A 26,694-nucleotide genomic window follows, 5' to 3' on the forward strand; every position below is an offset into this window, starting at 1 on the left:
GTAGCTTAAAGTTAAGATGAGACTAAGAAGATTACATCTTGAAAATGCCAAAGTCATTTTGAAAACCTAATGATGTATTTACATTTCTAAAACAATACAATACTTCAATTATAGAAACATTTATAATATGTAAATCCTTTGCACTAGGCACAGTGCCTGGCACTAGGGCTATAAAAATTACTTACAAGATCATTAACTGAGAAAAAAGAACTATTGCTCATTTAGCCATTAGCTATTTATTATTAATACATAAAAGCAGCAAGAAGTACTCACCAACCTTCACCAAAATCACAGTCGTAAACAGACATTCAATTACAGGCAGCAAGAATATTGGAATGAAAAAAAAAAAAAAACCAGACTCAACTCCTTTGTCTTTGAGCTGCTCCCAAATGAGCACTGAGTCGACTAAGCACTAAGGAAATGCACTGTAGCTGTCAGGCTGGCCTGCCGGCAACTCGGCAAGTCTGACACCGGACTGACGTCACACACTAACATGTCATTGCAGACCCAAATTAAGGCTTCCTCAGGAAGAATTTGTTGTGATTTTGCATGCCTTCCAGCCATAAGAGTAAAAATGTGATTTCAATTCCCTTAAATTTGGCATATAGCATACACAGGGTAAAATCCAGCATACATGTTTGCAAACAGCTCTTGAAGAAAACGTTCAGTGAGAAACTTAAGTCATCTTAGCTCAAATAAGTAAGTACTTCCTGTTAAAACTGTAAGCATACCAATTTAAAGGACTCCTTTAAAAATCTTTTGTTTCCAAAGTTGATACGTACTTATTTCAAAAACTCAACCAATAAAAGGTATCAAGAAAGCTGAAACTGCCTAGATTTCCACCACTCAGAAATAACAACAGCTACTCAGATTTATTGATCACTTACTATGTCAAACACTTTATGAACTCACTTGAGCCTTGGAACCCAATGATATAAGTTATGTAATTACTTTCATTTTACTGAAGAAACTGAGGCACAGAATAGTTAGGGAACTTGCCCAGGGTCACAGTGATAAATGACTGAGCAGGATTCAAACCTGCCCACACATTTGATCAAGAAGTTGTACCATGTAGCAGTAAAGATAACAGCTATTATTAACATTTTGGTTACATCCTTTTATATCGGTTTGTTTACATAAATATTTATTCAACATAAAGAAATCAAACTATATACACCCACATACACACACACACACACACGTTGTGTTGCAACACATTTTTTTCATTCAACAATATGTCATGAACAGCTTTCCATGTCAAAAATTATATTCCTAACTTTTCTTTTTTTGATGGCTGTTCATCACAATTATCTAAACCTGTTTCCTACTGGACACTTAATTTTTAATTTTTTCGTGTTAAGATAAGTACTTAATGCATATAACTGTCCAGAAGTCTTTGTATTTTTCTGTGTTTAGGTCTGTAGGATAATTTAGAAGTGGAATGAATAGGTCAAAGCATGTGTGTTCTCAATCATTTACATGCTTTGTCTTTCAAATGAGGAAACAATTTAGATTTGAACCGAAAATCTAAATTTGATTTCTCTTTTCCCAATATATTGGGTATGGATAATTATTTTTCCTCTTTGCAAATCTAATAGAAAATACATACCATCACACAGTTCTAATTGTGTGTATGTGTTTTAATTCCAAGTAAGGTTGAGCCTTTCTTCATATGCCTGTTCTCACAAAAGGCGGTCTAGCTAAACTGGTCACAAGGACGTATGTTCTAGAGCCCGATGATCTGAGTTTAAGCCCAGCTCTTAATAGTTCTCTGACCATATGCAAGTTATTTAGCCTCTCCATGTCTCAATCTCCTTATATGAAAAATAAAGATAATTTAATCCTCATGGGATTTTCATATGAATTATATGAGAAAAACCATGTAAGCAATTGGAACACTACCTACCACATGTACTTAATTAAATGTTAACTCATATTTAATCACTGACTATACTTCTGCATTTCATGCCCTTCATCCAAAATGGTGATTCTAAACAGAGTACGGACAAACCATTTTATAAAACATATTTTAAATATCTTATTAGAATGTTAATGACATAAAAATGGTCAGATATCTCAATGTAAGTTTTCTTACAACCAATCTGGCATGTAACATAACTGGTGTTAAAAACATGCCTTTCATATGAAACTGCTATAAAAAAATTTTTTTAAGCATTTCAAGTTGAGAAAATAAAATTGTTTCATCATGTAGTTTGAAATATAGACAAGCAAGCCAACAAAGTTTGTTATAATCAGAAGGGTTTGCATGTTTTAGAAAAGCAGTGATTCATGATCTTTCCAATTTTTTTCCAAAGTGAAGGTTTTGCTATTCTCAATTATGTTGTTTAAACTCCTCACAAAAAGAAAACCAAAAATCCATTCTTGAAAATGTCAAAATAACTGTTTCCACAGTTCTAAAAGCAAAGGACAGCCCCATTCAAATGACGTGAATCTTAACAACCTATAAACAGAGTATATGAAGGTTAAAATGTAGTATGCTTACTATCTCTACCCCAAATCAATTCGACCTTCTATTACATAATAGTCTTCAACTGCTCTCACCACACCATCACAATAGTTTATAACAAAATCCCTCTAAAACGCACAAGAAGGAAGCTACTGTCAGAAAAAAATATAACAATGAAGCAGCAGAGATCTGTCAAGAGACTGTGAAGATTACCAGAAAATACTGATAATTAACAAGTTGACTAAATATTTGGTTGATGAAGTTACCAGCACCCTGTACTGTTTCTCTAGGACCTGGGAAGCTCAGGCCCCTTTATCATCCATCAACGGATTATAGGACTTCTACAGGGCAAGCACTGTCATCAGGCAATGGACACAAAAAAGAATAAGATAAGGACCCTCCTCTCAAAGCCTCAACAGCCTAGAAACTGACAGTTTAGCCAGTAAGAGAGACCTGTAAACAGATCATTATAACATAACCTGATTTGCAGAGCACAGAAGAGGAAGCGGCAAAATGCCTGGGGGAATCTGGAAAAGGCTTATTAACAAAGTAAATGACAGCCGACCTTACTATTTCAAGAGATTTGGTTAGAGGTGGTAGTCGTAAAAGCACAAATTTAAGATACAACCTAAAATTTACACCTATAAGAGGCATCCAATTAACAGAAACTATTCCTTTAGGGACAATGCATACCAACTGGGCAATTCTCACAAGTGCCTTATAAAATTCTGCCCTTTTTCTCAAATGTCGGAGATGGCTAGTTTTAGCTTTCTGAACTCTGCCCAAAAGACTTTTTAGGAAAGTGAGGCAGACTGTGAATAGATGCTCTACTACTTTGTCAGATCAGTAGAGATCCTAAATCTTAATCATGATTCTCTCTTCTCATGTATCTCTATGCTCTACAGAAAAAGCCAAAAGAAAAAAAGTTCAATGAGGGTCTCCAAAGCATTTGTCAAAAATAATGTGTTTCAGTGCACCCCACAAACACGTTTGTGACAATGTCTAAGAATTTAGTTGTGATATCATTTTTCTGTTCTTACTGTTACTTCACTTCTCGGTGGCATTTAAACCTCTTGACTTCTTCAAAATGCATCCCCTTTGACCTTGACTTATGTGACCTGGTTCCCAAGTGTTGACTTTGCAAAACAGGCTTTAGTCCAAAGGACTCAATCCAGCGCCCAATAATTTGTCTCCCTAATTTGGTGCCAATTTACTTATCACTAATACCCAAACTAGAAGTTCTTTTAATAGGTAAGACACAGATCTCCTACCAATCATCTTTTCTATACAGTGTCTAATAGTGCTGAATAACACAAACCACTGAAATACTGCATCAGCTGATTACTGACTTTTTATCTCCCAGGTCATCTAATACAATTCTTTCAGAGCAGAAAAATACTAGTACAAGAAGAGCACAAGTACATATTTCCAAAGTGTGTTTTTTCTAATACTACCAATAATTAACTCAATTCTGACACCATCTACCTGGAGATGAAAGTCAGGACTCGCAGGTAAAAAGCTCAGTCTCACAAGAGCGCTTCCACTTTAGACATGCCAGGAGCTAATTCCAAGTTCTTGTCTGTGCTTCTAACCCACAGACTATTAACTGGAGGTTCCTATGACTCTCTCTTTGGGTTTGATTAATTTGCTAGAGGGGCTCCCAGAATGAAGAGAACATTTTATTATGTCTACCAATTTATTAAAAAGGAAATTATAAATACAAATGAATAGCCAGATGAAAAGATACATAGAGCAGAGTCCAGAAGGGTCCTGAGCACAGGAGTTTCTGTCCCCGTGGAATTGGGATGCACCGACTCCAAGCAAGTACATGCATTCATCACCCTGGAAGCTCACTGAATCTGGTCTAAGAGTTTTTATAGTGCTTAATCTGCAGCCTGCCACCCCAAAGGTGAGTAGGGCTAAAAGTTCTAATTCTGTAATCAGTTGGATCTTTCTGGTGACCAGCTCCATCCTGAGGCTATCTAGGGTCCCCACTCTAAGTCACTCATGAATGATCGAAAAAGACACTTCTATCACTCGGGAAATTCCAAAGTTTTGAGGAGCTCTGTGCCAGAAACCAGGGACAAAGATCAAGTAGATTTCTTATTATAACAATATTTAACCACAAAGTTACACAGAGGTAAAGTAAGAATACCAATAATGTTCTTTTTCTTTTGTCCCAAATTTCCAAATTCACTTACCTGGTATATCACATACTATGGCTTCATGATTTAAAGATAAACACCAAGGCGGCATTCATTACAAAAGTAAATTTAAAATAATTTGAAACTATGGCCTCTCACACACTCATTATCTTCTTTTTAAAAGTAGTAATCAGGTAAAGAATAAATCAACTTATAAATTAAACACACATACCTAATGATAATCTAAGACAAATTCTAAATATAAATATACTTAGTGCACTAACCATGACATCAACTGAAATTCAGTATAAAACAAACTATGCTATCAAGGAAGAAAATGTGAGTGTTGGGCCAACTTCTTCTAAACACTGTTAGTCATCTTCTCTTGACACTGATGTAACAATTCAGATATTCTCAATTTTACTACCTAAGAAATGTTCAAGAGTTGTTCCATGCCATCATGGTGTTCTATTACAGCTAAAATTTTATAACGCAGCAAACTCTCAGAAAAAGTAATTGAAAGAGTTGCATGACTTAGGTATCAAATTAATCCATAAGCCTGTGTAGGAAGGGACCAATTATAATGAAAAGTCCTTCATACCACTAGAATCTTCTTCCCCAGGAGTGGCAGCTACTAACTTATACTTGCTTGCTAACAGGATTCAGAACACCCTAATTTTAAGATATACAGTTTCTCAGAACCAGTCCTCTAAGGCCAGTTTAATAAGAGACTGACTTAGCCATTTTATATTCTCTTTATTTCTTCTTCCTCTTCTTTTTCTTTCTTTCTTTCTTTTTTTTTTTTTTTTTTGAGATTGGTAGCCATGACTTCCTTCTTCTAAACTTTGTCATAACTTGTGTATCTCACCAATTTATACAATTTAGGGTCTAGCCCAAGTATTATTTCCTCAGAGAGATTTTCCCCAACCCCTACTCAGGCAGTTCCAGTACTATAAATCAGGAATAATTAGTGTGACGAACAAAACTGCAGTCATACATACTTACACCTCAAACAGTCTGCCAGCAGGAATGTATATAAACTCTTCTGCACAATAAATAAAGAGTAGATACTCATGGAGAGAGGACTAATTCTAATAAATTCATTAATCCCAGGTGAGAGGCAACAATGATGCAGGCATTAAAATTATCGTCTTTCTTCCCTTTCCCTATTATTATATAAAATCTCAACTTTTGAGCTCTAGGTGAAACATCTAGTCATATTTATATCTCTTTTAAGTATTGGAACTCTCTCTGGACGCTTGAAGGTAATTTCATTTGATAGGAAAAAAAGTATTCTTAGTAGTGAATCTTTTAATAGGCTCTGGACTCTTTAACTACATTTAACCTTAACTGTTACAGTTCTAGAAAAATTTAAAGTCAAAGAGTAAATGTACAATAAATGTAATATGGAAACCTTAAATTTGCTAATTTTGTACTTAAATGTACAATGGTAGTTAATATAAAATTAAACTTGCAAGTACAGTTGACCCTTGAACAACATGGAGGTTTAGAGGCATAGGAGAAGATCCACCTATAAATTTTGAGTCCCCTAAAATTTAACTACTGTTGACGAGAAGCTTTACAACAATAACACAAACAGTCAATTAACACATACATTATACATTTTGTATGACACATGTATTATATTCTGCATTCCTAGAATAAAGCTACAGAAAAAAATGTTAAGAAAATCATGAGCAAGATACATTTACAATGTGTATTTATTGAAAAAAATCTGTGAATAAGTGGACCAGTACAGTTCAAACCGTGTTGTTCAAGGGTCAATGGCACTTGTGAAAGATGATGTTTTAAATTTGAGCACAATAAAGAAATTCAGACTCTACAACATGTGGATAAAATATGAAAAGTAAATCAATGACCAAATTATATGAGTAAGGAAACAAAACAGAAATTTAACTCTAGTTCCCTTGTGTGAGTTCTAATTTCAAACTCTGGATGAATATACATTTCTGAGTGATAATTTGTGACTTATACTCTTTGTATACAGACTGATTTTCATTCTTAAAGAAATTATAAGATCTAATTGCTTTTTTACAGAGAGTGATTTACCAATATAACATTTTTATTCAGGTACTAAGTCAATTCTACACGTGTACCATCTGCCTGGAAGATACATATAGTCTGTTTTGGATGCAGGAATAGATTCAAACATTTGACAGTGTTACCAGTTTCATTTCATCAAAAAACAGGCCTCAAAGAAACTACTACAATGGTTGCTTTGTGTATTGACTGATTTATTCAATTAGAAACTCCTGCTTACTCTCTTGCAAGGAAGCAAGAAAACATGCAAGTTTTTAAAAGTTTTACTAACACAGAACTGGACAGAATACATCATGGAAACTCATGATTGAGATACATAGCCTTGGGACCTAAGAGATACTTTCATCTCTACAACTGACTCAATGGAGGGTCCTGAGAAAGTAATCAACTAATAAGTTGTCTTTTTCTCATTGTATTACACAACATAATCAGGAGGTTTTGTGGCAACAACTACAACCAAGACCATTTGCCTGCCAAGGGCAAGTTTTATTGAGCTATGGGTATTCATTTAAAAAAAACAAAACAAAACTAGTTTTGACTTCTACATTCACACTGGTGGCACTGGAAGCATAATTTTTTGACTGTTTTTATATTTCATTTGTACAAATTCCTTAGTCCAAAACTTTTTCCTTTTTTTTTTTTTTTTTAAGAAAAATACTGTTATAGGAATGTATGGGAAATGTTACACATATTGCTGCCTAGTGTTAAAAAGAACAAACCCAGGTCGAGATTTAATTTCCTTGACTACTATTAACAGATTTTTAAATTAATTCAACAAATATTTATTGAAGCGATACGCTAAACCCTGTGGGAGAATTTAAAAAAGAAAAAGAAATGCCTAAACTAGTTGTATGCAAATAAGCTCAAAACTAAAAATAATTAAGAATATGAAATGCTTACGACATAAATAGATTTGGAACCAGACTGCTTAGGTCAGAATCCTGGATCAGGTCTTAGAACTGTTATGAGGATTAAATGTATGAAAACATTAAATGCCTTACAACAGTATTTGATACATGATTAGTGCTCGTTAAGCAATAACTATCACTGTTCCAAAAGACATGTGGCTCTAAACAGCAAAGATGAACGTAAATGGGCTTTGAGCATGAATCCCATGGGTAGGATGTGGAGAGCAGAAAACAGAAGGGTCAACGTGAAAAAATATAATAAAAATGAGATGGCTAGTTTGGCTTGGTTATAATGAAACAGTTTAGAATGGAAGGTGAAGAGCAGGGCTGGATCCTGTAAACACAATAGACACAGGAGCCTGGGTGTTATCTAGCAGGCCATGGAGAGCTACTAGGGAGAGAATGGTTCTGATCAAAGGTTTATCAGCAGTACTACAAGTCACACAGTGGGTTGGTGAGTGTTGGGATTTTTCACAATTGCCCTTGAGAAAGTTGATTTTCCCACAAAACAGTTTTAGTTACTATAAAATAGGGCTTTTATTAAGTGTCGCCACTACAAATAAAAGCACTAAGTTGGAATCTTAGTATTCTCCATGATTGCTACTGCAGCTCAAAGTGTCACAAGACCTAAATGGATTCCCATTGTAGGTCTTGTTTTTAAAGACAATGTAGAAAACTTTCACAGAAGTTGTTTGGCTTAAACCAATCTCTGGTGTAGGTAATAGGACTGCCTTCCTAAGAATAATTATTATCTTCCCCCTGGGACTTTGGAGGCTCACCTTCCCAGAGCACATGGAAGAAAAACTACTAGGACAAAATCTGGAGTCTGTCCAACAGGAAGAAGCTGGAGGGAGGGGTGGACAGCAGTGTGTTAGGCACCATTAGTGGTCCATCACATTCTGTGACAAATTAATAAACCATATTTAAGCCATTCAGAATGTAATTTAGCAGAGAAAAAAACAGTTCAGTGTATTAACTGACTGGAAAACATTAACAACGAGCAACAAACAAAAGGAAGATTAAGCTGTCCAAACTTTAAGTTCTGCGTAACAGAAAAAGAAACAAAAGATGTACCCAACTGGAAACTGGAAAAATTAAATCCACTTCCTTATGCAGTAAAAATTACTGTCAATCAAATAAAAAACATCTTGAAAAGTGCTACTCAGGAATGTTCTCCTATTCTAAATAATCTGTTTATCTATTTTCTCTGATTCCTATGTTGGCCAAATATTTCAAAAGTATTACTTACATATTAAAAATAAGACAAAACAAGAAAGGAATAGATAAATGAATCAGTTCCATAGGCTTCCTTTGAAAAAAATCATAAAACAATAAGCACTAATGCTACTAACAACAACAAAAAATCCTGATTGTTCAGAATTTAATCTGGAAGGTCCAGAGTCAGTTCAGGATCCCAGCATAAAATTGCGTGTTGGCAAGAATGTAAAATTGCAGCCACTATGGAAAACGGTTTAGCAGGTCCTCAAAAGTTAAACACAGAATGAAGTAATTCAATTCCTAAGTATATAGGCAAAGAATTGAAAACAGGTGTTGAAACAAATACTTGTCACAAATATTCCTAGCAGCACTTTTCACAATAGCCAAAAGGCGGAAACAACCCAAATGTCCATTAATGGGGTGAATGAACAAAATGTAGCTCATAGAGCAATGGAATATTATTCAGCCATAAAAGAGAATGAAGTACTGATACATACAACATGGATGAACCTCAAAACCATTATGCTAAATGAAAGAAGGCAGACACAAAAGTCACATATTGCATGATTCCATTTATAAAAAATACCAAGAATAGGTAAATCCATATAGACAAAAAGTAGACTAGTGGTTGCAAGGGGCTGTGGGGAAGTTAGAAATAGGGAGTGAATGTTTAACGAGCACATGGTTTACTTCTGGGGTGATGAAAATGTTTTGTAACTAGAAGAGGTGATGGTTGCCCACCACTCTGAATGTACTAGATGCCACTAAACTGTACCTTAAAAATGACTAATTTTGTGCTACATGAATTTGATAGCAATTAAGAAATAAGTGATAAAGCTGTAATATGATGTAAAGACCTGAAGAAAGATGTGCATGGAATTTAACCAACCCTGGTCAGTAGTATCTCAACTTGCTTTAATACGGTATTCTATAATTCTTCCTCTGACTGAATATAATCTGGTATCTTCTTCATTATACCCAGCATTTTAAGAAGATTTAAAGTGTGACTTTACATACTGAAACTCAGATTAATCCTCAAAGTACAGATGGATTGCCATCCCAATCTGCTCGAGAGAAAGGTAAAAAACATTCTAATCTAAATCTGAGACCCTAATTGTTTAAAGTTACGGAAATCCTTGCAGAAATTCCTTGGAAGTTTAGTACCCCAGGACATCACCTTATGAGACTGTTTTACTTCTCAAGAAGACAGATTGTTTACTACTGCTGTTGTTTTAAAGCAAGGTTCTACAAGGATCCTTCCCAGCAGTGGTCCTTCCCAGGAGGTGGATATTAAGAAGTGAAAAAAACAAGCAACACTTCCAATTTTGTATTAAACCCCACAAATTCTGTAATTAAAACTTCATCTTTGTCTAGAATTTAAGTGTAGTAAGCAAGTTCTTGCAATGTTCCAGAATTTCTGCCTTAAGGGGAGTAATGAAAGGAGCTGCAGACTTCTGGGGCTCTGAGGCAAGCAGCATCTCTCCACAAAGATGGAGCAAACACAAGCAGTTCTGGGGCCCTAAAATATTTGATATTGATATCCTCATCATTAGGGATGCAGACTGTAATTACCAGTACAGCCAGATATTGCTTGGCACACTTCATATAGTGGGGAATAAACAGAATGCAAATACCATTTGCACCAATGTCTGTCCTTTATTGTCCTAAAATTGCTGCCCCACTGTGGCTGAAGGAGAGGTAAACCCAATTGTGACAGGTTCTAGTATTTACAAAATATAAAGCATAGATATTTCACAAGTTAATGACATTCTTTTAGAATGTACACATATATTTAAAGTTATATACTTCTGAAGTATTGTCATATTAATTTTATATTAGAATACCGACTGAAAATTATTGAAAATGCTTTAAGTGGAAAAAGGCGATGAGGTATATTGACTAAAATTCCATGTTAACTCATATTTAGGGATATTTCATAAAACTCTATAGCCAAAGGGCATTTAAGTTTATCTGCAACAAATTTTTTAAAAAATTTCAAATGACACTATTGCTTATCTACCAAATACATCACCGTCCACCGATAATCTGGGCAAGTCAGAAAAAGAGTTAACAGAATACTGCCCAGAAAAGACATTCGTTTAAACCAGAGCTCTCTACTTCGATCATTCCTGGACATATTGGAGATTCTGCCATTATCTGAGCATCACATGTACTATACAGTAACAGTATTTTTGAGTTACTTTATTTTATAAAAGCAACTTAAAATAGCCTCATCCTAAACGATATCTGTAAAACCAACTAGTTTTATCCACTAGTTGTATTTTTCTAACATGTAATAACTATTAGAACAAGAAAATGTTATTCACGTACTACCTTGTAACACTGTCATTAGGTTTAAAGTTCTTCAATACAAAGAGTAGACTGAAAGGTAGTTGGTTAATTACATTAAATATCCTGTCGGTTCTCCCTGTTCAGGGCAACTAAGAGATCATCACACAAGTACTTCAAATATTACTACCTAAATCTGTATTGAAGGGTTCATTAGCATAAAGGACATTGGGAATATTTTTTTAATGATGAAATGAGTGATATTCAAAAGTATATAGATGGTTAGAATGTCCCTGAATAAATAGGAAACAAAAATTTGGCTAACCCAGCAGCCAAACATCTATACTGGAGCAGTGGCCCAGTATAGAACTTTGTTCCTCTCAGTGAACGATTCTGCTACTTGAACCTATTAACTTAGCTGATTCTCCTTGTCAGAATATTGTCACAGGGAGTAATTCTTTCATGTTAAGATGGTGGGTATGATACCTAAAAAGGATGCATAGTAGTGACTTTACTATTATTACAGGAATAGGCTAAATGACTGTTTCTGTACCTACTTACTGATAGTGTGTGTGGCAGAATTCAATCTTGACTTGCTTTCATGCACTAACATAACTGGGGGCAATGCAGGTGGAGGAAAATATGGGTCACAGCTATAATGGTCCGAGACTATAGGTACTTACCAAAATAAATAAAGGCAAATGCTCAAATTGGCTTAACTTGGCTCAGAACATACCTAAAAATCATTTTATATACAACCAGTGACATGTGTACCATGCTTTGAGAAATGCCAAATTAAACCTTGTATAAAAAAATTAGCAACTATTAAATCTGCAGATGGAGTCTCAGATTTCCCAGATGAGTTGTTGGTGTTCAAAAGCGGGAGTCTACCATCTCATAATAAGAACAATTATACAAACATGCTAAGAGTACTCTATTTCATGTATTCTAAGAAGAACTTTTTAAAAAATATTTTAACAACTCTGAAATTGATTAAGTTTCTCATATCTCAAGGCATTTTATGATCACTATCCACCAGGTGGAATGTCAGAAGAACAGTGTGTCAACACTTGGAAATAAAATCTCAGAGACAAAAGCAGAGATCTTTATCCCCAAGATCCAAAGGTTGTGGGGAGAAGACACTCAGCAACATTTCAGATTTAAGAACCAAAATTAGGATAAGACTCCTCTGAGCTATGACAGTTTCTCAGAATTTCCCTGTTTCTGATGACTTTACTGGAATAAAGCATTTGGGTATAATGCCTTTTGTCTATTTAGTCTTACAGACTCCACTTATTTCTAAAGTTACTTGGGTCAGAATCTTTTGGCCCCATCTCCTCATGTAAGGTTATATCATAAATTTGTAATAGATTCTTTTGTCACAATCTGCATTTCATGCTTGGATCCCTTGACCTCCTAAATGATTTTAAAATCTGTATACAGTCCAGTTTCACTCTTCATGATATAAAGTTCAATGGGTTCTGAAAAATGCAATTTCATGTAACCACAATCACAATATCATATAGAATAGCTTCACCACACTAAAAATTCCCTATGCTTCATTATTCAAACCCCTCATCTTTTTACTGTTACTACTTTTGCCCTTCCAGAATGTCTGTGGGGATCATATAGTAGGCAGACTTTTTAGACTGGCTCCTTTCATTTAGCAATATGCATTTAATATCCATTTATATCTTTCTGTGGCTTATTTCTTTTACTGCTGAGTAAAAGCACCATTCCCTCAGTTCTTCCATCTTCCTACTTCTACCAAACTTGTCTAGAGTTTGTACTAATCATGCTACTAAAACTGCTTTCTCAAAGGTCAATCGATATTCTCATAATTGCTACATCAATGGTCTGTTTCTTTCTCATCCCTTTGATGCCTACGCAGCTTTTGACAACTGGAAATCTTTACATCCTTGGCTTCCATGACACTGAATTCTCCTGAGTTCCCACCCAGGCTCTCTGCACTGACCTTCTGACTTTCTTCATGTGCTATACTTTTATTCATGTCTCTTAAACGTCTCCAAGATTCTGATTTCAGTCCCCATCTTCCCATAATAGGTATGATAGCAACCAGTACAACTAAAAGTGTGAGCACTAATGTGTCTTAACGCCAACCTCTTTACATATATTTCATTCCATGTATGTTTAGCCTTCTGTTAACCCCTTGGTGCCCTAAATGTAGTTTGCAATTCTGGGTAATCTACAACTTTAGTCAAGCTTTCTTTACCTTTCTAGGAGTAAATTACATTCCAAAGGCCTTATTCTCTATTCTCATTTATGACCATCTCCCTAGCATAGAACAGGGCCTGACATAGAGTAGGCAGGTGTTTATGAAGCACATGGTAGGATACTTGCTGCATAAATGACAAGAAAACCTACACATACCCCATCTCTTTTTGAGAAAGAGTGGGCTGCAATCAAAAATAGACAATGGCTCAGAGTAGTAAATCATGTTGTTTTACCGTTTTGGAAGTTTTCCAGGGGAAAAAAACAATATAAATAAATCTAATTTATACCAAATTCTATATTACATAACCTTTTCTAATACATCTAATTTATAAACTCAGGAATGACTTATTTTACCTTTGGAAATACAAATTTAGTCAGAAAACCAACACCCAGCATGAGCTATAAGGAGAAGACCTGTTAGATGAACTTAAGTCTTCAGTACTAAATTGATTGGAACATATTTCTTTAAACTTGCTGAATAAATTTTTAAGGAGGTCTCAGGGATTAGGACTGGGTCTTTTATATGGCTTATTATGACATTTTTCAGAACAGGAATATATAGTTTCAAATACAAAAATGCTTTTAGATTTTTTAAAATGTCAACGTGAAGTGGAGTGGATGTTACCCACTACTGATATGCAACACACACACACACACACACACACACACACACACACACACACACGGCTAAAATTTCAGCTGACACACATGGCTAAAATCTCAAACGTTAACATGTGAAGAGTCCGTATTTCCTTGGTTATCTCTGCATGCTAGAGAGCACTAAACACTCAACAGTTACTCAATGTCTGGATTCTGTTTTGGCTTCTGTATTATTTATAACTCGAAACATATTTTTATATTTCACATAAAATAAAACTCTGGCAAATCTAAACAAACTTAAAATGACAGGGGTTCCAAGTATTGCAAAAGAATAGTTTTTAGTAAGGAAATAATTCTGGAGGGAAAAAATATGCTTGCTTTTAAATGAAAGCCAGCACCTACCCACACAGACTGATGTGATAAACAACTGCTAGTTTCCAGCTTCAGATGGGTTCTTAATACCACTTGGCAGGCAACTTTTAAAGTTTGCTTTCATTCTCCCTTCAATAGTTATTTTAAAATTGTGGTCACTTTCTTTAAGCCAACTATCCAATCCCTCCCATGCCTCCAAGTAAAATTCTGCTGCCCTACAGTTCAAACATGAACTGTAGTTATGTCCGTTCTTATTTCTTCCTTCAAGTTTTCAAAAGTTGAGGTCCATACCCTCCATTCTTTATTTCTGATGTTTTCTTCCCAATTTCCCTGGGACCTTGTTCTAGCAATTGGTTCTTTTTCTTTCCTGCGTCTTCATTCTCCTCTCTACTGGGTTTCTACATACCAGATGAAAAACACACTCTAGTTATTTCCATTCTTTGATGCATCCTGTCAATGAATTTCTCTTTTTCTTTTTTGGTCAAAAGACTAGTTGGTTGCACTCCCTCCCACCTCCTTTGCTCCTCTACTAACTGTAAAATTACTTCCTTCCTCCACACTCCCTCAGTGATGGTCGCTGATACTTCCTAACAAAAGTCAAAGGATGCTCCTTAGTCCTCATTTTACAGGACTCATGTACAGCATTGGACACAGTTCTGCTCCTTTCTCTTGGTTTTCCTAATCTCACTTCTCTGGTTATCTCATGCTAACCATTTCCTCTAGGTTTCCTCTGCCCATCACCTGGACATCTGGTTTCCTTTAAGGTTTTATCTTCAGTTTTCTCTCATTTACACTTTCCATCCTTAAGTGATTTAATTTACTTCTTACCTAATAACTCCTGTTATTATTCATTAAAAATATTGGTATTTTACTTAAACCTATACATTCTAACCTATATTTCTTGCCTTGATTTTCTTCTTGTTCTACAAGGATTTATCTCTAATTTCCACTTTCTCAACAAAAGGAATATCCTATCCATATTTCAAATTCAAAATGTCCAAAGCTCTTTATTCCCAATTAAACCTGTTTATCTCCTAAATATCTCATCTCAAATATAATCCATATGCTGGAGAGTAGTCCTTCCCCTCCCATTTGCCATCCCCTAATGCTGCTTATCAAATCCTAAGATTGTGCCTCTGACTTCCATTGCATCTACCTTCTCTTTCTGCTGCCATAGTTGAAAATTCATGTCCCATTTTCAATCATACCATTCCAAACATTAAGGAATCCATGCTCAATCTTCTACCCCTTCAATTAACCTCTACATTGCAGCAGGTTTACTCTCCTAATAAGCAGATTTGTCCTGTTCTGCTCCCTTATTTAAACCCTTAAAAATAGCCCACCAATACTTACAGGATTGGCTATGCTTTTGGCATGGTGCACAATAAATAATACTACTATAATCTGCTTTCATTATCTGCCTGGGCTTTCTGTCCCCAAGCACCTCACACCGAATACCCTAGCAGCACTAAAATAACTGTTCCTTGAAGATAACTACAAGCCTTTGGTCTTGCTGTTCACTCAGTTTTACAGTGATATCCACCCCTGCTTTTCTGCTTAACAAATCATCCTGCAAAATCCCACACAGACGTCGCCTGCTCTGGGAAGCCACTCACACTGTGCACACTTCTCCCCATCCTCAGCCCTTGCCCCAGAGGGATAAGACACCCATCTTTGGAGATCTGGGTCACTTGAGTTTGGGCTATGTAAATGTTCCCATGTTTATGTAACTATTTGATGAGAATTATCTCTTTTGAAACCTTCTGGATGGATCAGAGCTGTCTGAGGCTCACCAGAATCTAGCACAGAGAATAGGACAATAAGGAGTTCTTCAACTTAGAGAAGAATTCTGGAATTACACTGATATGGGTTTAAATCCTGGCTCTGCTACCTAACTTACAAGGTCTATAACTTAAAACAAAGAATCACTCTCAACATATTTTCCTATTCCTGAAATGAGGATAATACCACCTTTCCCATAGATTGTTGTGAAGATTATATGAAATAACTGGTGAATTTATGAACAATGGGTCATGCAACATTTCAAGTTATAAATATTTAAGATTAAAATGAAACACAAACATACAGATTAAATTTTCAAAACCTACTTTTCAACACATTTACTTAAAAGTAACATTTTAATAGATGCTTTATATTTTTATAAAGTCAATCTTAAATTCTTTCCCTTTTGATTTTGGTTAATGGCTGTCCCATATTTAAACCTTTATAATCCTTGCATCAGAAAGAAGCATGAAATCACCAATTTCATCTATTTTCTTGAACTCGACATGACAGTTTCAATTATTTTCTCTACTTCACTACTCAGTAACTCTGGTGCTTTAAAATAAAATGAAAAAGAAAGTAACTGAAAGACAGACTCAGCTAACAGACATTAGAAAATTAGAAAAAATAAACAAATCTATAAATTAGATACGAAAAAGTCATTGAACTCAAGACAGTTAATATTCAACAGCATTAGGTTAAAACTAACACAAGAATTACTAAAATATCAACATTAAAACAGGCAGATCACGAAGGATTAATTTCTCCTTTTTTTTTGTTCTTGTGTTTTAACATTTTTTTACAATAAGCATGTATAACTTTTACAATAAAATTTTTAAAATCTTTTTGAAAATGCTCAAAATAAACTATCAATTGAAAATGCAGAATTATAATATTGTAAATTTGTATGATTCAATTATAAAAGAAAATATGTATGCATGGGGTATAAATAAAGGGGGGAAAAGAGAAGGCAATATGCAAAAAAAAATAAAAAATAAAAAAAAATAAAAACCGTGTTCTTGGTTTTTCTGGTTGGTGACATTACCAGTAGTTTTTTATGGTCTTGTTTATAGTTTTCTGTATTTTCCAATTTCTTCATAATGATCTAGTATTACTTTTTAAAATAATAGCTTTGTTGATTCACAAACCCTAGAATTCAACCATTTAGTGTACAATACAATGGTTTTTAGCGTATTCACAAAATTATGCAACCATCACCACAATCGATTTTACATTTTCATAACCCAAAATCTGTATCCACTAAGCAGTCACTGCTCATTATCTCCTCTCCTCAGCCCCTTAGCAAAACCTTCAATATATTTCTTTGCCACCAAGGAATATTCCATTATATGAACATATTACATTTTATTCATCCATTTATGAATTGTCATTTGAGTTGTTTCCATTTTTTGGCTATTATGAATAATGTTGTGAACATTTATATACATGTTTTGTGTACATATATTTTTTAAACCTCTTGGGTATATACCTAGAACTGCTAGGTTATTTGGTAATTCTGTGTTTAACTTTTTTGATATGAAACTGTTTTCCAAAGCAGCTGTATTATTTTATACTCCCGCCAGCAACGGAGGAGAGCTGGAATGTTCCCAAATCATTGCCAACATGTGTTACTGCCCATCTTTTTGATTACAGCCATCCTAGTGGGTTTGAAGCGATAGCTCAGTATGCATTTGCTAATGATATTTTGTGTCCTTTCAGGTACTTAATCTTTGTTAGCAAAGTGTTTCTTCAGATTTTTTGTTCATTTTTAAATTAGTTATATGTCTTTTTACTGTTGAGTTGTAGGAGTTTTTAAAAAATATATTCTAGATATGGGATTTACGAAAATTTTTGTATTATATTTATTAAGGGAAAAAAAGAACTCCAACTCTTCCAAAAATTTATTATCAAGCACTAATGGAATATAACATGGTAGTGACAGTTATAAACTTAGTATGTAAGCACCGTTTTATAATTTTCAACCTAATCCTCACATGGACTGTAAAAATAATAGATAAGCCTGTTTCTGAGGTCAGGAATTCAAGGCCTCTACAGGGAAAGTGATTTATTTACAGACTCTCCTGACTTCATTACTCTTCTATGCCTCATCTTTCTTGTTTTAAATTAATGTTCTCTCCCTAAGTTGTTTCAAATATGTAAATAAGTTGTCTTAAATCCTTTTTTAGAACAAGGCAGGTATGTTTACACAGAGATTTCTCAAAGCCTCACAGTTAAATAGGATTAATAATGTCCACATCCCTGTACCTGGTATAAGTCTTTCTCTGCAATGAGGCTATCAGTACACACTCTGATAGTGGGATAGGTCTAACAGAAGGAACTGTGTAGCCTGACAAGGGGTTGTAAAGATTGACATGACAAAGGTGGAAGGTGAGTGACCTCACACTCAGCACTGTGGGGTTGTATTGGTTTCCTATGATTACTGTAACAAATTACCACAACACTGGTAACTTAAAACAATAGAAATCTGTTCTCTTACAGTCCTGGAGGCCACAAGTCAGGTTAAAATTAGTGTTGCTGGATCCAGATCAAGGTGTTGGCAGGGCCATAATCTCTCTGGAGAATCTAGAGGAACATCAGTTCCTTGCCTCTTCCAGCTTCTGATGGCTGCTGTCATTCCTTGGCATGTGGCTCTGCCTATGGGGTCATAATGCTTTCTCTTGTGCCTGAAATCTTTCTCTGCCCATTTGTACTTACAGAGACACTTATGAATGTATTTAGTCCCCGCCCCCAGGATCAAGAATATTCTCCCCATCTCAAGGTCCTTAATTTAATCATGGCTGCAAAATCTTGCCACATAGTGTAATCCTCTAGGTTCCAGAGATTAGGACATTAAACTACGTACTGTGGGACATGGGGACTAATCTCATAAAGCCCAAGAACGAAATGTCAAAGGGCAACTTTCCACTATCTTCTTTATATTCACAGGTTAGTTGATTTAGGTATCAAAACTGCTCCTTCAGCTATATTCCTGCCCGCCCCCCAGGCCTCACAATATCCCTAAATAATACTAAAAGATACAATCTTAACTATTTAATAAAGATCATAACAGCTTCCATTGGTCTAGGATACAAAAAAAAAATTCCCCCAGATTCAAACTGGTTATGACAAAAAAAAAAAAATGTAGTTTGTAGAAGAAAAAAACCTGAAAAGCATATTATTTTCTCTTAAAATTACTTAAAATATATGATATAAATCTAACATTAAAGGGGGAACTAGATAAATAATTGAAATGTACAATATAGTAATATATGGTTCATATGAAGTACAAGTTTTTAAATATATTGGCAATTTTATCTTATGCTAAACAGTAAATATATGGGTATTCTCATTCATATTCTTTGTGATATTTTTACAATATTAGTTTATCATTTTAGGTATTAAAAAAGAAAAAGTATACAGCAGTCTGCCTCCAGCAGCCCTAGAAGACATTCAGTGTGCTAAAGCTTCCTGTTAATGCCTAGAATTACAACTGTAACTATCAAACGTCACTGTTAAAAACTATAAACAGATCAACTCTTTGATTATGAAAAAATTCTTGCTTCCTTATTAACTGTATAAGGAAGTGGAGTAAAGGTAGTGAAAATGAGGTTGCTGACCAACCAGGAAATAGACATGCTAATTAAGTTTCCCAATATTCACATCCTCTGTCCTACAATGTTTACTTGTATATGTAAGAATGATTTTTTGCATTATTTTCTAACATTAAGTTATCCATATCCCAGATGGATTGTGCTGGTTAGATGTTAACCACTGTAATTCTCCCTTTCTTGCCATAAGCAACTTGTCCTCAAAGGAAAGATATGTTTCTCAAATACTTATAAAATCACTTTTAGTAGACAAATTATACTTTCTCAGTGACTTAAACTATAATTTCAAAGATTTATTCTTAAGGAAAAAGTACAGCTCCAAGGAAAATGTTGCTTATATCCAAAATATACTGACAGACAGAAAAAATTACATCATAGTTCATCTGAACTGGAAAAAAACCCCTCAAACTCACTGATGTGTGCTAAACAGCAGACAAGCTATCAGATCGCTTGTCAAGGTATCGCTGCGCTTGTTGTGTTCAAGTAACCTTAATGATGACCCAAAGCGCAAGAGCAGGAAAGCTGGCAATTTAGATACACCAAATAGAAACCATAAAGTGCCTCTTTTCAGCAAAAGGATGGGTATAGTAAATAAGATATTTTGCGAGAAAGACAACATTCACGTAACTTATTACAATATATTGTTATAATTGTTCTATTATTAGTTATTGATGTTAATCTCTCACTGTGCCAAATTTATAAATTAAATTTTATCAATGGTGCATATGGATAGGAAAAAAAAAAAACAGTGTTTGGTACTATCCATGGTTTCAGGCATCCACTGGTGTTCTTTGTGGATAAGGGGAGAACTACTGCATAAACTTTTGAGGTAGCTATCTTAAATTACTTACACCCGAGATCTCATATTAAAATACTTTTATATTGAGTTAGCTAACTTACCTTAAATTTGCCAAAAAGCTAGTGTTAGAAGAAATGTCCTAGAGAGAAGCTAATATAAAATAGCCATGGACACAATATGTGAGGTGTTTTTCTAGTGCCAATCCATGTACCCATTCGGTGTCTGATAGTTGAACAATCTTGCTATATAAAGGCAAACCTGGGCCAGATTTCATCAAATGTTCATGTCCCTGTCAATTCACATTATCAGCTTATTTCTAGAGATTATATAATTTAGGTGTGTTTCTTAAACAGTAATGGCGTGAAAAAGGGTTTTGTTTTTAAAGAATAGCAATCTTCACAAAGTTGAGAACAAAGAAACAAATACCAGCCCTTAAATAGTTTTGATATAAATTAAAAAACATAAAAAGAAAAAATTTAATTCAATATTTGGTGAGTGCCAATTATGTGCAAGGCACTGTTGTATTTCCACTAACGTTAAGAGCTTGTACTTCACTAATTTTATTTAAAATTGTTTGTGTAGTAATAAAAACAAATTTGAGGTATTTCTTTAGCCAAAATATCCATTACTTTGTCTACTCAGGCAAACACAGATGGAACATACAGGTATTTAGCAATTACTTTATTTATAAAAATTAGCTAAGCAATTAAGTCTTTCAATACATTATTATTTGTACATTCTGGCTTAAAATATTATTATAAAGTGATTTCACATATATTATTTATAAATCAGTATACTTCTCTGAGTCTGGTATTTCAAATAGAATAATAGGTAAAATTTTGTTTAGAAAGGAAATTAAGGAGACAAACATTTACTGAACACCTCTTTTGTAACTAATAAGCTAAATTCTTTATATAAAATTCAATTCTCATAAATCTAAATGGTATATACAGATATTTCTGTTTACTATGGACACAGACAGCAAATCCTAACAGACTAAACATATTAAAATTTGACTTTTAGTTAAAATTATTGAATAGCCTTTCTTAAGTGGAAAGCATTTATGTCCTGAGGCCTACAGGCCTGCCTATAAAGCAAGTTTCAGAAGGTATACTCTGCTTAAGATAACAGAAGAATGTATGTAGCCTGTTAAGCATACATACATTCTGTTCTCTTCTCTTTGATCTTAAGATAACATCACTGAATCACAATCCCAAGATGCCTTACAATCCCAAGATGTCTTACAGAACTCGTTCTGTTCAAGACCACCTGGCCCTAGTCACGTAGACCCAGAGAGGATGCTGCCAGGAGCTGAATAAATCAGATTGCTGAAGCTTGTATAAGAAATGACCAATCGACACGGCCGCGACCATAAATGAACCCTCTACTCGTGATTTTTGCTCTTAAAAGCCCAGAATTATAAGACATTAGAGAGTCTGGGTTTCAAGTGATATGGCTTCCCGTTCTCTTTGCTTAGTGCTCTGGAAATAAAGTGACTCTAATTTCCCCACTGAAAACACGGAGAATGGAGAAATAAAGGTTCTTGCCTATGGTCACAAGTGGCAAAAGCTAGATGAGAATCCAGGTCTACCAGATTACAAATAAGTGATCACTTATTTCCCATTACAAACCACAGTTTAAAAATTAATTTGTTTCTCCACAGGAGTAACCGAAGAGTAACTTTAAAAGAATGAATGGGAACTTTGGAAAAACATCAAGAACTTTACATAGTCTTATTGTTCCTCAAATTCTTCATAAAATATTTATTGCCTGCACGTATATACTTTGGGGCTTTCAAAACTAATTTTAGCCTATATCATTCTTACTATTACTAAATCTAATCATACTCTTTTTTATCCCATTTGCACTGTAATTCCAAGATTGTTCTTCTAAATACAAAATGACAAAAGAACTGAGGCAATTTTCTAGATGATATAAGCAAACTCATAATTCTTCCTTCACTTATCCAGATATTTCAATGTAAGAATTCATATTCAGCATTATTAAAATATTTGCTAATGGTTAAAATCATGTATTGTTTTCTTTTCAAAAGTAAACCAACCATATTTCAGAGAAAATGAAGTTCTAGAATTAAGTTCTGAACAAGATGTTAAAGGCTAAGAACTTCTATAAACAAGCCTTTATGACACATTAGTCCCCAAACTTACATGACCACAGACCCCATTTTCAAATAAAACTTTAGGATCTTTAAACATTAAACTTCATAAAAGTTGGGAAATAAATGCTCCTTAATTGGCAGATGTTAAGTTAAAAAAATGAGCTGACAAACTTAATGATTTAAAAATGAACAAAATATACAGGTGTATGCTTAATTTTTATAAACCTGGCAAAGAAATCTTTGCCATCAGTATTTTTTTTTTCAAATTCACCTCCTTTCATTTTTCCAGTATTTTTCAGTATTTTTCTTCAACAGATTGTCCACTGATTATCTTTTCAATTGAATATATTTGACATCTAACATTGGTAAATTTAAGCTGAGTGTGTTCTTTGATATACTTACATATAATATGACTGCCATTGTAGCTACATTTATCACATTACACAATTATAGTACAATACTGCTGTCCATTTACCTTCTATGAAAGATCTATGAAGATCTATGATTAAAGGTAAATGGAACTAAATCATAAGAAACTAGTGTAAAATATAATTTTGCCAAAATTTCATGATTATCTATAGTCTAGAATATGAGAAAAGTTAAAATCTGTCATCTTCTAATTACATAATATAAATGGAATATGTGTTTCTAGTAAATTAGTTTCAAAGACCACAGAGAAGTTACACATCTGAAATATTTTTAATTCAAAAAAGGAAGCAGTTGATAGAATTCTATAAAAGCAAATTTTTTCCCTACAGTAGCTATCTATAAATGACTAATGGCCCTCATGAATCATTCTAACAGTGCAAGAAATAATCTTATTACTTTAGAAACCTTAAATGATCTTCCTATTACCACAGTAAAGTATATTAAAAGTAAGTGGAAATAAACAGGGTAGGCATGCTGCCCAAGGTCATGTAAATGAGTCAGTATTTAGAAGTGGGAAAAGATTTGAGTCTTGTCACCTAGTCCTCATCTCTAACTGCTAACCATCCTTTTTCACGAGTACACAAGTTTAAGTATACACCCACCTCCTTCACATGTGCCAATCCTGGAAAATGGCATAGTGGGGGCAGTTCACAAAATAAAGATATTTCAGGAAAGCATCACATAATTGCCTGGCATTTGAAGGCACTAAGCTTTTAGTATTCTCTTCCTATTCTTTCCACACCCCACCCCCTGACCCCCGCCCCATCATTTTTCTAGAACTCTTTAAAGCACTTTCTATACCTCTAATTCCCTACCCAACATTCATGTTTAATAACAAACACTATTTCCCCCAAGGAAATAAATATGGTAATTTTATGCACTTCCTTCAAATCTCTAAAAATATGATTTATCTCAAGCAGAGTATGCAATTTTAATTTCCAAGAGAATACCCTGAATATTTGGTTGCCAAGTTTATTTATTACAAATATAATCAAAACTATGTTCATTATAAAATAAGAATGTATAGATTTTAACTATTACTTGATATTATGAGAATGTAATATGGAAAAAATGCACAAAATCTTCCCCTTTAATTTCATGGTAAAACATGAACACTTTGAGTAATAAAAATAATCACAAAACATTTAAATAAGATTATCTTCCTAGCAATCACCATAATATGAGCTCAAGGGAAATAAGAAGAGCCCAAAACAGCAATTATTATTGTGCTCCAAACACTTCCGGAGCTAATTCAATAACTAAAAATAGAATGAATTATAAATATGAATACTCAATCACTGTACAAATGTCAATCTCATTTTATTTCAGAGTATTTAAAATGATCAATTATATTACAAAGCCAACTTATTTTTAACCACCTTTTTAACAATAGTACATATGACCAACATACCTTTCTCATTTTCTTACAGAATTCTTGCTCTCATACTAAATTACCTACTACTATTTAGATTCAGTATAGAAATGTAAAAGTAAAAACTGTAACTTCATTAAAATACAAGACAAAAAAATGCTTAAACTGTCCAAACAAAACAAATTCTGAACTCCCTTAGCACACAATACAGCCAAGCATTATTCAGCAGCAGTGAGCAAATGAAATTTGTGAAGAACACAAAGGAGTATCACAGCAGTTTACAAACTTGTCACCTCAAAAAATGTACTGAAAATACTTCAAAAGAAAGATTTGGACAGCAGAAGCAATTTTCTCTCAAACTCAGCCAAGTTACTTGCTACATAAAGCTTCAGCTTAGTATAAAACAAGCAGCAGCTATAAGTAAAGACATACATAGCCTGCTAAGGATTACAAAGAAGAATAAAACAGCTAATTAACTCACCAAATAGCCTTTTGCTAAAAACCTGCATTCTTCTCTGTCTTAGGCTGCCGCTTTCCAAAGACAAATTAAATTACATGCTCTCTGACAGAATGATGACAAAAGGGTGCACTGTGATCTCTTTTCTGCTCTTTCCACTAGAATAAAACTGAACTACACTGCAGTCTCCAAGAGAGTAAGTACTTCATATGAGCATGCTCGGATCTAATTTAAATGACTTGATATTTCATCTCGGCATGCGATGGCCTACTTCCGAACAAACTCAAAGAGCTGCAAACTCAATCGAAGATCTTTACCTGCAATAAACTAAACGAAACCACCAAATGATAACGGATTTATTTTTAACTTCATGATTTCTATGGTTCATTTAATTTGATGTGACTGGAAATTATTATTTCTACATTTTATTAAAACGAGTCCTTAGATTTCACTATTTTGTTAACTGTGTCAATGTAAGTATTCCAAAAATGCTCATGAACTGGAAATTGTCCCAAAAAGTAAATTGGACCACTGATAAATTAAGCAAACCATAAGTCATTCAAATTTTATTTTTAACCCCTTATTCTGTTCTCTTCCCTGCTCACCAAATAAAATAATCTGCAAACTCTTTAGTAGTATTTTAATTTCTCCTTTAGAAATATTAGTAAATATTAGAAATTGAAATGTTTAGTATTGTTAGTAAGAATGTTTGCTATCTTCAAACTATAGCAGTAGGATTTTTCTCATCTACAGATGTTATATAATAAGAGTATGTGCTTATATAACAAACCTCACCCAAATATTGTTAAAGCTATAAACAGGATTAAAAAATTTTTTCTGCATTTTCGAGAACAATTTTTACAAAAATGCCACATAGACATACACACACCTCAACCAAATAGTTTACATATATATGTTTATGTCATCAAATAACTAATTTGCCTGGTTTGTTGAGTATGCTGCTGCAAAAGCCATATAGTTTTGTATGACAGAAATATGGTCAAGCAGCATATCCTCTGTTCACTGTGACCACTTCAATCTTCCAGAAACAGAAATCCAGCAGAACAGACACAGCCCCACCAAAACCAACCAGACAATTCTTGCATACCCACTTCCCACTTTCACCTCGGGCAGACAAGCAAAAATAGGAAGTGTTCATATACTTGACAAACACCAAGCTTCGGAGAACAAAAAACCACTGACGGCATCTTGAAATGGGCTCATATGCTAATTAATGATTTTCGGTGAACAGCAGCCTTGCCTTTCCCCCTACAAATTAATTTGGAAGGCCCGGGAAAGCAAGAGGGCATAAGAAATAAAGACAGTGGGACAAGATCATTTAAAAGTTCAGAGGTAATAAAAAAAAAAATGTTAAAGAAATTTTTTCAAACACCACAGAGAACCATTTACAGAATCACATCTAATTCCAATATCTTTCTAGGGGGAAAAAGTTAAGTTCAAAGTAAACTACTAATACTGTTTTCTTTACCACTCTACCAAAGTAATGCATTTTTATTGCCAATGAGCATTACGTAGGTAAAACTGCAAGGTCTGCTACGTAAGTGTTCTATCTCTAAACAAACAACAAAAAGCTCAGGAAAAGGAGGGCACAATAAAAGCAAACAGCAAGTCATAAATGTATCAAAAAGTATAAATATGCACGTTTTATGTATTGTTAAGTCTAATAACGTTCTGTGTACTGTATGTGTCAGAGTGAGGACTCTGTAGAAAGAGATTACCTATAGTACTCAAGGAAAGCTCTACGATCCCTGAATGAGAAAAGAAAATTCCTTCACTGAAAACAAGTCTCATTCTGATCTATAAATACGTATTA

General features: G+C 34.2%; 1 protein-coding gene across 11 annotated transcripts in view; it reads right to left on the reverse strand.

Moving 5' to 3' along the window:
- The window catches only part of PLEKHA5 (pleckstrin homology domain containing A5), a 191,124-nt gene that overhangs the window by 90,723 nt on the left and 73,707 nt on the right, over window positions 1-26,694 (reverse strand). Inside the window, exon 1 of one of the 11 annotated variants that reach the window (XM_036236922.1) lies at window positions 24,885-25,355. The exons of 8 other annotated variants lie outside the window; for them this stretch is intronic. Coding sequence is in view for 2 of the 3 variants with exons in the window: in XM_036236920.1 (XP_036092813.1) it covers window positions 274-308 (35 nt within the window). In the remaining variant the exon portion in view is untranslated. Of the gene's footprint in view, window positions 1-273; window positions 9,263-24,884; window positions 25,356-26,694 lie in introns of those variants that run through there. 2 more of the 11 variants (XM_036236920.1, XM_036236923.1) reach the window with 2 other exon arrangements.

The sequence above is a fragment of the Rousettus aegyptiacus genome, unplaced genomic scaffold (assembly GCF_014176215.1).
Source record: "Rousettus aegyptiacus isolate mRouAeg1 unplaced genomic scaffold, mRouAeg1.p scaffold_m13_p_2, whole genome shotgun sequence".
NCBI classification, from domain to species: Eukaryota; Metazoa; Chordata; class Mammalia; order Chiroptera; family Pteropodidae; genus Rousettus; species Rousettus aegyptiacus.